Here is a 17303-nt window from a genome sequence, read left to right on the forward strand (position 1 = left end):
CTGACAGGAAGTTTTTCCTAATGTCTAACCTGACTCTTCCTTGCTGAAATATAAGCCCATTATTTCTTGTCCTGTCTTCAATGGATAAGGAGAACAATTTATCACACTCCTCTTTATAACAACCTGTTGCGTACTTGTAGACTGTTATCATGTTCCCTCTCAGTCTTCTCTTCGCCAGATTAAACAAACCCAATTTTTTGGATCTTTCCTTGTAGGTCATGTTCTCTAGACCTTTCATCATTTTTGTTGCTCTCCTCTGGACTTTCTGCAATTTGTCCACATCTTTCCCAAAGTTTGGTGCCCAGAACTGGACACACTACTCCAGTTGAGGCCTTATCAATGCTGAGTTGAGTGGAAGAATTGCTTCCCATGTCTTGCTTACAACACTCCTGCTAACCAGAATGATGTTCACTTTTTTTGCAACAGTATTACACTGTTGACTCATCTTTAATTTGTGATCCATTATAATCCCCAGATTCTTTTCTGCAGTACTCCTTCCTAGGCACGCATTTCCCATGTGTGCAGTTGATTATTCATGCCTAAGTGTAGTACTTTGCACTTATAGTGCTCCTACCACAACTGAGCCTCTAGATGCTACTCGAATGATAATGGAGCCTCGCTGAAATCCATTTGCCTCCACATGGGCACAGGAGGTGGCCCATATGGATCCGATTGCCGGATTATGGCAAAAGCCTGTAAAGTGCTTTGGAAGTCTTTGGGGTGGAAGAGTTATAGAAATGGTTATATGGAAACGGCATATATTTAAAGATCTTTGCCATTTGTATTGCTGAATAGGCTTCATCTGACCCCTGGAAAATGCATTCTCTTAAGAAATATTTCTGCTTTATTGGATCTTGAGTGCTCAAGTGTGTTCCAGGTGTACAAGTCATCCCTGCTAGCATTTTAATTGTTTTAAGGTGTTTGATTAATATAGCTAGGAAACTGCTTGGCTTCTTGTGGTTTAATGTGAGTGTGTGTGCGTGATCTCTTTTCTCATTAATCTCTTTCAGGTGACGGTCTACCTTCCAGAAATGCCCGCATCAAAGCCACCGGTCTTCTATTCAATCATCTTTGATGGGATTAAGGCATTGCTGTATAGAACGGGCCTGCTGCCATATGCAGAATAAACGTGCAGTGGTCCTATACAGTAGGGTTTTAGATTTCCAAAGTGAGCTGCAAATGTTAATGAACACCAGCCGTTATTATTCAGGAAAGGTGGTCCCCCTGGGGCAGATCTTCACAAGAGCTCAGCCCCCAGCAGCCCCCATCTGAATGATGCTGGCGGCTAAGCCCTTTTGAAAACCTGGCCCTATGTTTTAGCAAAGCACAAGGCAATTTCTCCCTGCATCCCTCCAAAAAGCTCTCTTGGACCAATTGAATTAAATGGGGCCTCCCTCTATTCCTGTATGTCCTTGGTTATAGCTTTCAGATGTCAGGGGGTACGTCTTCCTGCTGGCTGTGCCTAAAGCCTGATGCTTCAGAGAAAGAATCAAAAAAGCCTCCTGTGGAACTCTCTAAAGCCCCAATCCTGAAAACCGTTCTGCACATGCTTTTCTCCCATTACGCATGCGAGTAACATGTTTGCAGGAGCAGGGCCTGGCAGTGCAATACCGTGAGTGGAGAGAGGAGGAAGAGGATAGGAGGGGAGGTTCTTTTCTGTCGTTCTTGTCCGTATTGATCACTTTGCACCCTGAAGCACAGGACTGGATCCGTTTAATGCCCTGATTCAGCAGAGCACTTAAACTTGGGCTTAAAATTAAGCCTGTGCTTAACTGGTTAGCTGAATCAAGAGCAGGATTACCCCACCGATAGTGAATATTGTATTGTATAGGCAGGGCAATTTGATGACAAGTTTCTATGACAATGAATACGATTTTTAGTTACACATTTACTGTAACACTCTCCCTTTCTCCTGCCCCGGCCCTGCAGTGGCTGGTAAATTTGCAGGATTAATCCTGTTCTTTGTTCCATTTGGGCCAGTGATGATCAATCAGCAGATTTCTAAACCCTAACACCGAGTCAAGTCCGTTGAATGCCAGCAGCCAGGGCAAAAGCCTCTGAAACGCCGAGCGGTCAGCATTGATGGGCACCACAGAGCAGAGTCAGCAGCTGAACTGTGCTCTTCCTCACTGCGGTGAAGGTGACCGTGTGTGTAACATTGCACGGCGGGTTTCAGAGGACACAGTCAATGGTGCCATCAGACCAAGCAAGACTTAGTACAGAGCTTGGAAGCCAATGAGCCGGACAATGAAAAAGAAAATAAAACAAGAGGGGGCAGCAGACATTTGGGATTCATTTTGTAACCCGGAAGCAGCCTGGAAACTGACCCATCTGCTTAGGGGATGAATTGTGTTGGGGATTATAAACGTTCTTCTAACTCAGCAGAATCCTGCTTACAAGAAAGCAAGGAACAAACAGACCATTACGGTTGCTGGAAAACACCACTGGGATGAGACATTTAACCCCGGTGATATTTATTCACACACAGCGGTTGAGCTGTTCACTAGAGTCAGGAATGGCTATCCCTCCAGGGCACTCTGACAGCAACCTGGGGCCTTTTGCGCCGTCTGTGTTGCGCTGATCACATTAGGACCAGCGCCCAAATGATCTGTTTTCCACAGCTCCAGACATCTGGGAACCCTCCTGGAGCTCATCCCTTCCCTCCTTCTGTTGCTTTCTATCGTACTTGTAATATGCCCGTCACCATCAAATCTGGGCACCAAATAAACCAGCCACTGGGAATCATTTATTCCAGTCCATGGATAAACTGGTATCTCCACTCCAACCACTGGTGGAAAAGAACTTCATGGAACATGTTTAACTAACTAATTAACTGTTAGTGGCTGAGGGTGGTTAAGTCTTAAATGAGTTACATTGGATAAACCTCTACGTTGCCCTTTACAAAACAAAAACCTGCTGATCAAGGTGCTACATAATAAATAAATAAATAAGCAGTAGGAAAGAAAGTATCTTCTATCTCATTCAAGTTTCACAGTCAGCTACTTTAGTTTTCAATCACGAACTATCACCCAGCCTGAACCTCGCTATTTGCCAGGGCAAAATGCATCAGGGCACTTCTACAGTTGAGTCAGTGTTGTGTAATTTAATTTCTCATCTCCTATTTGAACTGCCACCCTAACCGTAATCAGAAAGATAAATGCAGAGTCATCGTTCTTCGTCCCAACATTAATATCCATCAGTGCTTCAAATGCAAACAATTGTGACATTCGACTTGATAAAAATTACCAGTGCACCAACTCCGCTTAATTAAACTATTTAAAAGTTGCTTTTGTTACACATAATGAATGATATATTAAACTGCAATGAAACATGCGGCAAGACAAATACTCCACAATGCTAACAATTAAGACTCACTTCACTTATGGCAATTGACAACACAAGTGCCTCACACTTCATTCAGATTGTGCATTCTAAATGAACTGGTTAGTGAGAAGGGTGCTTCTTTCCTAATGAGTTTTGTAATCAAGGCATCTATTTTAATTTCAAATTGGCTAGATTGGGGAAAATTGCTAGAGTAAATGACTGGTGCTAATTAGGATTATAAAAATATTCATCATGCCACAAAAGAAATGTAGGGTCTTGATTTCCCTATATTTGCATATGGCTTTAGTTTAAAGGGGGGAACTCTTGATAAATTGTTCAATTCATTAAAAAGAAGACAAACATTATATATGTTTTACTCGTCCTTTCATTTAAAGGGCCTGATAGATATTCATGATTTGTAAATGAAGTTAGGGGATTTCAAATCCTCACTTGATTACTGTATTGAAGAAGAGGCTTCGGTAAGTTGCCTTTAAATATTCTGGATCTCTGGGGTTTCTTCTTACACAGCTAACAGTTTGGTTTGTCTGTTTTATTAACTCCGTGGGCTAAGCCCCGGAAGAGCTGGTGGCAAGTAGCATGTGCAGCCAAAGACACACATTGTTGTCACAGAACACGATGTTCTCAGAAGAGTACAACACATAGAGAGGAAGGATAGTCTTGCAGTTAAGGCAGAGGAATTCAACTCCTATCTGGGATCAATTCCTGGATTTAACACAGCTTTCCCCTGCAGCCTGGGGTAGATCACTTAATGTCTCTGTGCTTCCACACCTCATTTGTACTGTGGGGATGACACTACTTTTTGTCAGTTTTGACTGTAAGCTCTCTAGGGCCAGAGCTACTTCTTACTAGGTACAGCATCTAGAACAATGGGGCCCTGATCCTGGCTGGGGTCTCGAGGTGTTATCATTTAAACCTCGAGCAGTTCTCACTGTTCCTCTTAGCAGTGAAATGTGCATATGTTATTTTACTCTAGACAGGATGGGGACTACAGGATTGATTAAGGAGGCTGAAAGTCAATACATCTCCTCCATTTTCCCCCTTGACAGCTAATACCTACTTTTTCTCCCTCATACATAAACGTAGAAACTCTAGCAGCGAGATGTGTTTTCTCCCCTTACCCGACACACTCTTCCATACCATTTTCTTCATCTGCCAGACTTCCCAGAGGCCTGCAGAACTTTACAGATGACATGATTCTAATCCACTTCCCTACCTATCCGGGTGTTCTCCAAACACAACCATCTAGCTGTGATGATCCTGTTTAAATACAAACCATCTGTCGCTGCCCACATTTTGTGAAGACCCCCCTGGATAATCTGAGATAGGACTGCACTCTTAAGTTTCTCGTAGACTCATTAACTTTCCCTTTTAAAAAGAACAGGAGTACTTGTGGCACCTTAGAGACTAACAAATCTAAGGTGCCACAAGTACTCCTGTTCTTTTTGTGGATACAGACTAACACGGCTTCTACTCTGAAACCTTTCCCTTTTAAGATGCCTTTAACTTAACTATGCCTTCCTATTGACATCAATGGGAGTTGGACTGGGCCCTAAATTTAGACACAAGGTATACTGTGTAGCAACATAGGGGAAAGCCACAAAAATAGGCGCAGATTGAGAGGAGAAGATTGTCAACTTCCAGGGAAGCAATGGGCATGTAGCACCTTTAAAATTAGGCCATTTTTATATGGTTTTAAGTGCCTAATTCTAGGTACTCACTGTGGTAATCCACATCTAAAAATATTGGCCTTCAAGTGTTTAAAATGAAAGTTCACAGACTGACATTGCAAAATATAATGGGGGCACCAGAGCAGGGCTGATAGGCCAGCCCAATGAGCACTGACTCAATCTGACCCCGCATGGCTCTTTGTCTGAATGGAAGTGGTCACCATCAAAAGAAGCGTGTGCTCCGTCCCTTCTGATGCCAGAGTTCTGGAGACAACTGATAGCCAAGGATTTAAAATAAAATCGAGGGGCCAGATCTTCAGCTGGAATAAACTGACTTAGCTCTGTGGAAGTAAGCGGAACTACACTGACTTGCACCAGTATTTCCTTCTCCGGAGGGAACAAAACACCAACCACTTCCATTGACCCAAGTTCCAAATGGCTCCAGCAATCGTTCATGAGGAAGGTACTACTGACAATGGATGCTACTGCCATCCTTGAGATTGGGAAGGGTGAGAAGAGTGCAGAGGATGTGGTTTATTTGTCTTCTCTGGATGATGCTCAGATGCTATGGGTGATGGGCGTAGTATAAACCTTGACCTAGGCAAGACTAGACTATTTATCTGTAAGGTCAGGAAGCAAGAGTACAATGGTCCTGTGGATGTCCACGAACTATGATTAAAACGAGCCCAGGTGCATACCATCTCTCCACACACTATTTCTCACGGGACTCCAACATTATCGAGATGAATGACAAAAGAATGAACACTTGTTTCCCCATGAGTTCGCTCACCCCACCATACAATCAATGATTCCACTGTTGGGATCCAGGCAGCGGCAGAGAAAGCTTCTTATTTTTCTCATTAACTAAACAACACGCACAACTAATTATCATGAAATGAGTTTGACTTCAACTGCTACTTTGCCCCACAGGGCAGCCTTCTGTCTCCTGAACACCCCTAGAGCTGCACTGCTGACGTAAGGGGCTGGGGGGGGGGGTCTTGTTCACACTCAGGTGACTTTGTGTGTAGCTTTTTAAAAGTATCGCACTGTACCGCTGTCCTTTTAAATGAATTCAGCCCGGTCAGGAGCCAAGATCCTAACATGCGCTGCATTAGACTTGTGGATCGTAGGTCCCTTCTGCTCTGAGGTTACGGAGAACTCCTAACTGAGTTTGATATTGACTGCCAGGTGCATCTTGATGACACGGTAGTGTATTAGCTTGATCACCTAATTGAGCTGCTCGTACGTGAGGATATGAAGATACCCACTTTGTTGTTTTGCTCCATGATGAAGATTAAGGCCTGTGGAAGCAGCAGCCCTTGATTACAGAGCGCTTTATTTATAGAATTCTCTCACATTAATAATGTGGTAGCAGGTGAATTTGAGATGGGCTGTTATTGAACCATTCTAACTATCTATTTATCATCTGCTTCTCCTTCCAGCTTTTCCTGTCAGGCTCATCACTGGGGTATGTGAGGACCTCCTATGTTTACAGTTTCTTTTTCTAACAATTATGATTTGAAATATTTTAAGTGTCTCTCCCTGCTTCCTTACAGGGCCATGGGGAGAGATTGGGGGCTGCAAGCTCAGTGCTTCCCCCTCGCCACACAGGGGACATACATAGGGTCTGCCTACACTGGAGCTGGAGGTGTATTTTCCAGCATGCGGAACTTTGATCCAGTTAGCAAGCTAAAAACAGCAGTGTAACCACAGCAGCCTAGGCTAAGCTAGTACTCAGTTGGCTAGCCCGTTCTGCCGCAGTGACACTGCCATTTTCAGCGCTCTGCTCAATCCAAGCCAGCGCGTGTACGTCCCCCCACGCTGGACGTTACCCCTCCAGCTGCAGTGTCTATGTATGTACTCTTAGACTGTACGATCTTTGGTGCCGGACTGTTTTTCTAGTCTGTGTTTGCACAGCGCCTTGTACCCTGGGGACCTCGGTGCTACAATAGAACACAGAGTTAATAAACACTAAATAGTAACGGTAGGTGCCTTGACTCAGCCCCACGGACTGCATTAGTCAGCACAGCTGAACCAGTGGCAGAGGGTAGCAATTGGCTATAAGGAGGGGCCAGTGGCAAACTGCAATGCCTTGGGAGCAAGCGGTGGGAGGAAAGGAACCGTGTCTTCTTAAAGACACAATTACTTCCCTGGGCTCCTTGTGGGTTGGAGCCTCTGTACACTGCCCCTTATTCTGGGCTAGAAGGGATAATATAGCCCACAGACCGCTGGGGCCATTGGCCCAGTTCCTCAGATGTATTTAGATGTGGAGATATACCTATCTCATAGAACTGGAAGGGACCTTGAAAGGTCATCGAGTCCAGTCCCCTGCCTTCACAGCAGGACCAAGTACCATCCCTGACAGATTTTTGCTCCAGATCCCTAAATGGCCCCTTCAAGAATTCAACTCACAACCCTGGGTTTAGCAGGCCAATGCTCAAACCACTGAGCTATCCCTTCCCCCTGTGTGTTAGCCAATACATATATGCTAGCCACAGTATTAATATAAGTATTGGGAAGTTATGTTAACTGAATATACTATTCTCTCCCGACAATTGTGTCCACCCATGTCAAATAGCTGAAGTAAGCTTTGGCTTAAGTCGTTAGGAAATCTGTCGAGATCAGGACATACGACTGCTTTACCATAGCAGCAGGTAGGGAGTTACTCTCACAGACTAATACTGGAATGTTCCAAAGGAAAAGGACAAGATATTTGAATGTTCTACCCTGGTACAAGCCTAGGCCCGACACATCCCTTGGTACCTGGACTGCATGTGTTCAGACCAAAGATGAGAAGCACACCATGGTACCAGATAAGATAGAAAGCGGACTGGTTGAATCTAGTTTCAACTGGCATGCACAGTACCTGGTGAACAGATAGGATAAAAAAGATGGTTTTAGAGGTGTGACTTTGGGAACACACATTCTGCGTACGGTGAACGTAACAATGCTGCACAAGATGGCTTCCCGGAGACTGGTATCATAGAACTGGAAGGGTCCTTGAGAGGTCATCTAGTCCACTCCCCTGCACTCAAGGCAGGACTAAGTATTATCTAGACCATTCCTGACAGGTGTTTGTCCAACCTGCTCTTAAAAATCTCCAATGATGGAGATTCCACAACCTCCCTGGGCAATTTATTCCAGTGCTTACCCACCCTGACAGTTAGAACTTTTTCATAATGTCCAACCTAAACCGCCCTTGCTGCAATTTAAGCCCATTGCTTCTTGTCCTATCCTCAGAGGTTAAGAAGAACAATTTTTCTCCCTCCTCCTTGTAACAACCTTTTATGTACTTGAAAACTGTTATCATGTGCCCTCTCAGTCTTCTCTTCTCCAGACTAAACAAACCCAATTTTTTCCAATCTTCCCTCAGAGGTCAAGTTTTCTAGACCTTTAATCGATTTTGTTGCTCTTCTCTGGAGTTTCTCCAATTTGTCCACATCTTTCCTGAAATGTGGCACCCAGAACTGGACACAATACTCCAGTTGAGGCCTAATCAGCACAGAGTAGAGCGGAAGAATTACTTCTCGTGTCTTGCTTACAACTCTCCTGCTAATACATCCCAGAATGATGTTTGCTTTTTTTGCAACCGCGTTACACTGTTGACTCATATTTAGCTTGTGATCCACTATGACCCCCCGATCCCTTTCCTCAGTACTCCTTCCTAGGCAGTCATTTCCCATTTTGTATGTATGTAGCTGATTGTTCCTTCTTAAGTGGAGTACTTTTTATTTGTCCTTATTGAATTTCATCCTATTTACTTCAGACCATTTCTCCAGTTTGTCCAGATCATTTTGAATTTTAATCCTATCCTCCAAAGCACTGGCAACCCCTCCCAGCTTGGTATCGTCTGCAAACTTTATCATATTGAACCTTTTGCCTGAACTATATTATTATTGCCTTTTAGCAATAAAGCTGACTGACATTGGTTATTAGGTTTCTTTCATAACAAACCAAAGAGTAGTCAGGCAACTGCATATACAATTTATCAACACATGCTTAACTCCCATTGAAATCAAATCCCTTTGAAGACCTGGGTCACGATGCCTGTTGTTTCATCTGGTCCTTGGAGGGGGACTGAGATACAGACTGTCCTAAGGGGGTGTTAATATTGGATTGAAACTTCTGCTTGGTAGAGGGCTTAGATGATTGTACTACATTTTTGGATTTGTCACTGACTCATTGTCAGGGTTATAGAATCATAGACTTTAAGGTCAGAAGGGACCATTATGATCGTTTAGTCCGACCTCCTGCACAACGCAGGCCAAAGAATCTCACCCACCCACTCATGTAACAAACCCCTAACCTATGTCCGAGTTACTGAAGTCCTCAAATGATGATTTAAAGACTTCAAGGTGCAGAGAATCCTCCAGCAAGTGACCCATGCCCCACACTGCAGAGGAAAGCGAAAACCCCCCAGGGCCTCTGCCAATCTGCCCTGGGGGAAAATTCCTTCTGACCCCAAATATGGCCATCAGCTAAACCCTGAGCATGTGGGCAAGACTCACCAGCCAGCACCCTGGAAAGAATTCTCTGTAGTAACTCAGATCCCACCCCATCTAACATCCCATCACAGGCCATTGGGCATATTTACCGCTAATAGTCAAAGATTCTCAGAGCCAGTGTCCAGCAGCTTGTTCTTATGTTAAGCCGAAAGAAAATTAATAAAATAAAATATTAATCTGAATGGGGTTTAAAAAAATCACAGTTGAAATGGAATTTGCAGACTCATTTACATGTGCCCAGTTCTAAGCAGTTGGATTAAATCTCCCCTTTGCAGCTCCTGCTGCTGGGAGTCAAATTGCATATATTGGGTTTGTTTTCCAATGACCATCTAATGCATCTTTAATCTGCCATTGATACGCAGTCATTGCAAATAAACCTGCAAAGGTCAAACACGCTTTGACAGCCTAGAGAGAGGGTTGAGGATTAAGGACTCAAACTGAGAGTGTAGGTTCCCCTGCCCCCCTGTATGTGCAACAGATCACCGACTTCTTATCCGTGGCTTCCTTGTTTTATTAGCTACAGATGAATATTCACAGCAGAGGATGCATGTTAACAACAAGCTCACCAGTCCACCAGCCCTCGTGCCTTTAAAGCAAAGGGTCCCTGGATAACTGTAAGAGATGAGCAACCAGCACAAAGACCAGATGTTCAATATAGACCAAGCTCACCCAGGATCAGGTTGCGTATTTGAACCTGATAAACTGGTTTGTGATCATAGAATCATACAATCATAGAACATTGGGGTTGGAAGAGACCTCAGGAGGTCATCTAGTCCAACCCCCTGCTCAAAGCAGGACTAACACCAACTAAATCATCCCAGCCAGGGCTTTGTCAAGCCGGGCCTTAAAAACCTCTAAGGAAGGAGATTCCACCACCTCCCTAGGTAACCCATTCCAGTGCTTCACCACCCTCCTAGTGAAATAGTGTTTCCTAATATCCAACCTAGACCTCCCCCACTGCAACTTGAGACCATTGCTCCTTGTTCTGTCATCTGCCACCACTGAGAACAGCTGAGCTCCATCCTCTATGGAACCCCCCTTCAGGTAGTTGAAGGCTGCTATCAGACTGATCCTGCAGCACCCAGATGGAGGCCTTGGGGAAGGCACAAACCACCTCTCTTTCCTCGCACACCGGAGGTGTTTGCAACCTGCACCCTCATTTGGCTACTCCACAATGCATGCCTGGGCCACAAACCGGGCTAGTGCAGTGGGCCTGGTTAGCTATCATCCCACCTCCTCCCTGGCTCTCTCGATGCAATTTACACCATGGGGGTGTAAGGAAGAGGCAGGGACTGAGTCCAGGCACTGTGATTGTTCCTGGTTATTGCATGGGATTTGCACTTAGAATCACAGAAACGTAGGACTGGAAGGGATTTTGAGAGGTCATTTAGTCCATTCACCTGCGCCGAGGTAGGACCCAGTAAATCTAGACTCTCTCTGGCTGGTGTTAGTCTAACCTGTTCTTAAAAATGGGGATTCCACAGCTCCCTAAAGTAACCTGTTCCAGAGCGTCCCTATCCTGAGCATTAGAAAGTTGTTCCTAATACCCAACCTAAATCTCCCTTGCTCCAAACTAAGCCAATTCCTTCTTCTCCTATCCTCAGTGGACACAGAGAACAATTGATTACTATCCTCTTTATAACAACTTTGTACACATTTGAAAACTGTTAATATGTCCCTCCCCCAGCCTTCTCTTCTCTAGCCTAAAGGCGCCCTGTTCTTCCAACCTTTCCTCGTGGGCGGGAGGCTCCTTGCCCCCAGCACCTCCACACAAAGGTGTGGCAAAATTTTTGCCCTAAAGAAGTCCAGATTCCTTGCCACCTGATTTGGGGTCCAGTCCTATTCCTGTTGCAGTCAACAGCTGAACGCCAATTTCCTTTCATTCTTTGGAAGATTTAGTGGGAAGCTTTCCTCACTTTGTTGGAATTAGCCTCAGATTTTTGTTGTTGTTTTATTTGTTGGGACGGAGGAGGTTCCTTCCATCTTGGGGTTTTCCATAGCGTGCATCCCCATAGTATCCCGTCAGTGCCTGTCCACTTGTATCGTTAATGATATCAGCACTGGACACAGGTATCTACACTGCAGTTAGACACCCGCAGCTGGCCCATGCCAGACGATTCAGTCTCAGGCTAAGGGTATGTCTTCACTACCGGCCGGATCGACGGGCAGCGATCGATCCAGCAGGGATTGATTTATCATGTCTAGTCTAGACACACTAAATCAATCCCCGAGCGCTCTCCCGTCGACTCCTGTACTCCAGCTTGGCGAGAGGCACAGGCAGAGTCGATGGGGGAGCAGCAGCAGTCGACTCACCCTAGTGAAGACACCGCGGTGAGTAGGTCTAAGTACGTCGACTTCAGCTACGTTATTCACATAGCTGAAGCTGCGTAACTTAGATCAAGCCTCCCCCTAGTGTAGACCAGGGCTAAGAGGTTGTTTCATTGCAGTGTAGACATATGGGCAAGGGCTGGAGCTCTAGGACCCTGCAGGATGGGAGGGTCCCACAACTTGGGCTGCAGCTGAGTCTGAACATCTACACCACAGTTAAACAACCTCTTAGCCCAAGATCCTCGAGCCCAAGTCAGCTGGCATGGGCCAGCCACAGGCGTCTATTTGCAGTATAGACATACCCTCAGAGTACGATCTGACTGTTTGCTGCTGCTGCACTGATGCCAGGGAGAGCACTGGAGAACTTGATGTTATTTTTCCCTATCACTACCCAATTTGGGGCTCTTTTTAAACGTTTTTTAAACCAAGATGTGGTAGATTTCATAGTTACTGGAATAAACGCGTTAAGAAATAAAGACATCTTAACTATTTCTCTCAAATAATCAGGGAAAAATTTCCCCAGCGGATAGTAATATATGTTAGATAATCAAATCTCTGATTTTTAGTAACTTGAGAAATTCCCTTTAAATATCATAACAATGGGACCATCTGCAAATGCCCTTTGTTTTTAAGATTGCCATACGTCTATTTCATATACAGTGTGTGCTGTACATTCCATGAAAAGTAATCTGGGTTTCTCCCTGGGTGGTTAACTCCTCTCTTGGATTATAGAGTAACAGCCGTGTTAGTCTGTATCCGCAAAAAGAAGAACAGGAGTACTTGTGGCACCTTAGAGACTAACAAATTTATTAGAGCATAAGCTTTCGTGGACTACAGCCCACTTCTTCGGATGCATATCCGAAGAAGTGGGCTGTAGTCCACGAAAGCTTATGCTCTAATAAATTTGTTAGTCTCTAAGGTGCCACAAGTACTCCTGTTCTTCTCTTGGATTATATAACTGTATTTTCACTAAAGATGGGCCTGGACCAAATTCACAGAACCAAAATCATTAGTCTCAACCAAATGCATGATCCCATTCCCACAGCCCGCACTGCATGCAGAAATTAGAGGAAGTTCACATCCAAGGGATCGGATTCCGCCCCAAGTCTATGGCAGCTTCTGCAGTTTTAGGGCCAATGCATTCCATCAGGGTCTTTCCACTGACTGTAAGTGGAGTTGGATCAGGCCCACAGAGATTCGCAGCAGAAATTCTGCTGCAGAAAGGTGGAGGCAGCAAGCGCAACCTCCCATCCACGGTGGAGCCCATAAGAGGCAACCCTGGCTAAAATTTCAGGCATTGCTGGCCAGGAAGAAGGCAGGGCCAGGGCTGATGGGGAATGCACTGAGCAGAATCTGCCAGCCAGGCTCCCCTGGTGTCCTGACGGCAATTTAAAGCTACCTTTCCCCAGAAGAAAATTCTTATGCAGTAATACCAACCTGAGTCAACCATGGCCTAGGATGCAGGGGACCAAACTGGCTCAAGAAGGAGTAATGCACATGTCCCTGTGCCAGCTTGGGAGAATCTGGCTTATGAAGTTTGCCTAGTCTAATTGGATCCACTTTCATTTTTCCTTAAAGAAAGGTAGTGCATGTTTGCTGGGTCAGCTCTTCAGCAGGTGTAAACTGGCATAGCTCCCCTGGTTTACCTGGCCCTCAATCTTTAATCTGATTCCAACTACACAACCATCAACTGCCCAGATGACTCTTGCATTTCAAACCTCCAACTGTATATATATATTGTTCTGTGCAAGTCAATCTTTACACATAAAGAGGTGAAAATTGCGCACACGGTAGCTGAAAATTCAGTTCTGGCCATTAGCAGCCTCCTTGGCGAGATGCCCGTACAAGGCTTAGTAGATTTGACAACTCTCCATCACCAGGCTAGTTTATGCCAAGTTGTCAACAAGAAAGAGCACCGGGGAACAGTGCCTCCTCCAAAGATCCGCTTTCTGATTAAGAAAAGCCCTCGGTGCTCAGTGCTATAATTCCTAATGCGTTACACTAAGCAAAATGCCCCCAAGTGGAACAGTATGCGCCGTATATCTTGCATATACACAGAGCCTGATTCTCAGTTACGCCTCTCCTGAATTTGGGGCAAGCTGGGAGGTCGGGGATGGGGGGGAAGTGTCATTTAGTCAGCTTTACACTACTTGTATTCTGGGGCTGTGCAGAGATCTGCTCAGCCCCTGGGGTAAATTAGAGCAACCTCAGGAATGCTCTAACCCACATTCAGCTTCCAGCGGCTCCTGGTGGGGCCGTGGGAAGCAGAGAAAACTGTGGAGCTGTACACTCTGACCACACCACTTAAGGGAGGCGGTGAGAGCCGAGATGCCCGTATGCCAGTTCTACATCAGCTGGAAAAGCCCCATGCACAGAGTATATTCTAGAGGGCCTTTTTCACCTACTTTGAGCCCCTTTACCCTGCTGGTGCAGCACAAAGGGCCCCCTGTGTGAACCAAGAAGCAAATGTTTCCCTGGTGTCATAGTCGAGCCTCCTTGAAGACACATGCCTGACACATTAAATTCAGTTTATCCCATCCCCCGTACCTCATCAGCTGTCTCTTTCTTAACAGGCTGTGTCTGTGCGAAAAAGAAGCGCCGTTTAAAAACCTTTACCTCCAGCTTAAAAGCGGCATCAAACCATTCAGCGACATCAAACGAGTCTATTGGTCTTTCAATCCAACTTCGACGTTTCTGGTTACGTTGAACATCTGAGCTCATGAGATATTTGACATTTGGCTAAGTCTACCACACAATAACCCCCTGGTACGATGAAAGAAGTCTATTTACAATGGCTTTGAGCCTGTAAATGTCACTCAGGCCAGTCAGAGGAGTAACAACATACACCTGGCAACTGCCATAGCATTCTGCTAACAGGGGGATATAAAGGTTATGTTCTAGTTACTGTTTGAAGGTGCTGCTGTGGTACGTATGTGACTTATTACCGGGTATACTAAATAGCTCCCAGGGCAAGCTGATGGGGAGGAAGAGACTAGAAAGAGCTGACGCACCAGTATTTGAAAAGAAGTGCTGCCGAATAGCTTGGGCCCAGTATCTAGGTAGTATTGCCCCATAACACAGGAACCCAGGAACTGAAACAAACCAGCATAGTGAACTGCACAGCAGATGAGTGAATGGTAAAAATCAAATGCCATAAGGAGGGGAAAATAAAGTGGATCTTTAAAGTTCTTTCCATTTCAACAATCTATCGTTAGACATTGATGGTAGCAAAGGTAAAGGTTTTGTTTTCATTGTAGTTCCACGCTGAACACTGACTGTAAGAACGGCATAATGGGGTTTCAATGTATTGCATCTGAGTGATTGCCAGATCAAATGTGTTTGGTTTCCTAACGGAAAGAATTCCCCTTCCCCCCCCCCCAAAAAAAAAAAAAACCCAGCCCTTGCAAACGCAATTTGGGCTCCAAATGCCAGATTTTCAGGAGAGCTCAGGAACTGTTTAGGCCCCTAAATAAGTGGCTAGATCTTTAGCCCATCATATCAAATCTGGCTCTAGGATTCCTTCCATCTCTCTTATCGGCACCATTCATAAAGCTTCCACATGCCAAATTATGTTCTCAATAAGAACAGAGCAACACTACTGCCTTTGCTGGGTTTGCATAGGAGTAACTGGCTGGAATTTAGCAAGTGATTCAGTTGAGGATGCCCGAGGAGGAACAGAATCCAACTTTGCTGCCTTTCTTTTGGCTCTGAAAGGCTAACGCAGCAAAAACTGAACAATGTCACTGAAGTCAGCAGATCTGTCTCCAAATCAACCCAGAAAGCAGGTCTGCTGAGTTTAATGGTGCCACATAGTCACTGTAGCATAGCGAAGACTCACTGGTGCGGCGCCTCCTGCTGGTTATCTGGGGAATTAGCTCTTGTCCAGCCCGGAGCACCCTTGGCAGTCCGGTGCCTCGCCTGCCTTAGGGTCCCCGCGTCCCTCCCAGACCCCGGTGCTCCTTTTCCTCTGGGTTCTGCCCCCAGCAGTAACCCACAGTGTGGGTCTCCCATCCCAGGGGAGCCCCCAACCCTCTCACCCACCTTGCCTCAGTGGCTACTGCCAGTCATCATCTAGCCCCCGCTCATTGGGGCAAACTGCAGTCTAGCCTATTGGCTCCCCGGGGCAGCCCTTTCCCAGGGCTGTTTTAACCCCTTCAGGGCCAGAGCGGGGTGACTGCCCCGCTACAGTCACTTGCTAAATATGTGGTTGTTCTTCTTGACAATGTCTCTGTCACCGGACTCTGGGAAATAATCACTTGAATCTGAAATGAGTTGGTCACCTTCTGATCGAGACTGTATGCCAGAATCCAGTCCTCCTGCTTGGGGTGGAACAACAGGCTCTGGATGTAAAAGTTCAGCCGGTACTTTTGATACGTGGCCCCTTCGTCAGAGCTAATCAATATGCTGCTCTCAATCTCCGGGTCGCCCAGGAGCATTATCTAAAAGGACAATTGAGAGAGAGGGAGAAGGAAACAGAACAGGGTTAATGGGAAAGTCAGAATCCATGTCACCTGAAACATATTTCTATAAGAATGAACTGTCAGCACTGCCTTAAATAAGATGAAATCAGTAACTGCTCAGCATTTCAATATCAGCCTTAGCCTGCAAACAGCTCATCAAGATTCCCTAGGGTTTTTGTTAAAAAAAAAAATGGAAAATTTTGACCAAAATGAACAGTTTTGTTTTGATCCAAAAGCCAATGTTGGTTGAATTTTTTTTCCCCAATGAAAATGTTTTGACCAGCTGTAGTTAATGTCACATATATGGCATATACAGAATATCTAACGCTGAGATGGGCTATAAAAGATTCACTGGCACTCACTGGAGATGATCTGTATAGCTTACTTATAACTTCATCACCTAGGACGACTCTGGTCATTTCAAACTCCAGCTGACAAGACCATTATACCACATCACACTATATTTCACACACACACACACACACACACACACACACACACACACACACACACCCCAGGTATATAGAGAAAACAGAATAAATCACAGAACCATGGGACATATATAGTCTATAACAGTCTTGAAGTTTATCGTGGACTACTGACTCCCTCACCTGCTCTTTGCCCACTAATCCATCTCTAGCAGGACTACTTCCAATATCCCAAACCTCTGAGTCGCTTCAAACAGCCACCAGGTTTATTTGTTTCCAACTTGCCAGAGAAGTGTCCCCCACTTTCTCCCCAAATGTCAAATTCTCTCTTCAAATGTACAGTCTCAAGATCCAAGATGGGCAGCATTTGGATTTAAGGTCCCATATCTTGCTACCTTGCTGAGCTAGAAGTGGAAGTTTTATGCCATTGGAAAGGGGAGATTTCCCAGCCTGGCTGTCCGTGTCAGCCGTGCGGTCGGAATTTAGGCACCAGTTTGTGCGTGCGTCATACTTACCATCCATACTACAGTGATTGGTCACATAACATTTAACGGAACCATTTTTCCCCAG

At 45.2% G+C, this 17303-nt stretch overlaps 1 protein-coding gene across 1 annotated transcript in view; it reads right to left on the minus strand.

Moving 5' to 3' along the window:
- Positions 1 to 17303, minus strand: part of SORCS3 (sortilin related VPS10 domain containing receptor 3) — a 471405-nt gene that overhangs the window by 181533 nt on the left and 272569 nt on the right. The window contains exon 4 of the mRNA XM_054036301.1: positions 16126 to 16284. Coding sequence (XP_053892276.1) covers positions 16126 to 16284 — 159 coding nt within the window. The remainder of the gene's footprint in view (positions 1 to 16125; positions 16285 to 17303) is intronic.

Source organism: Malaclemys terrapin, chromosome 7, assembly GCF_027887155.1.
Source record: "Malaclemys terrapin pileata isolate rMalTer1 chromosome 7, rMalTer1.hap1, whole genome shotgun sequence".
Classification (NCBI taxonomy): Eukaryota; Metazoa; Chordata; order Testudines; family Emydidae; genus Malaclemys; species Malaclemys terrapin.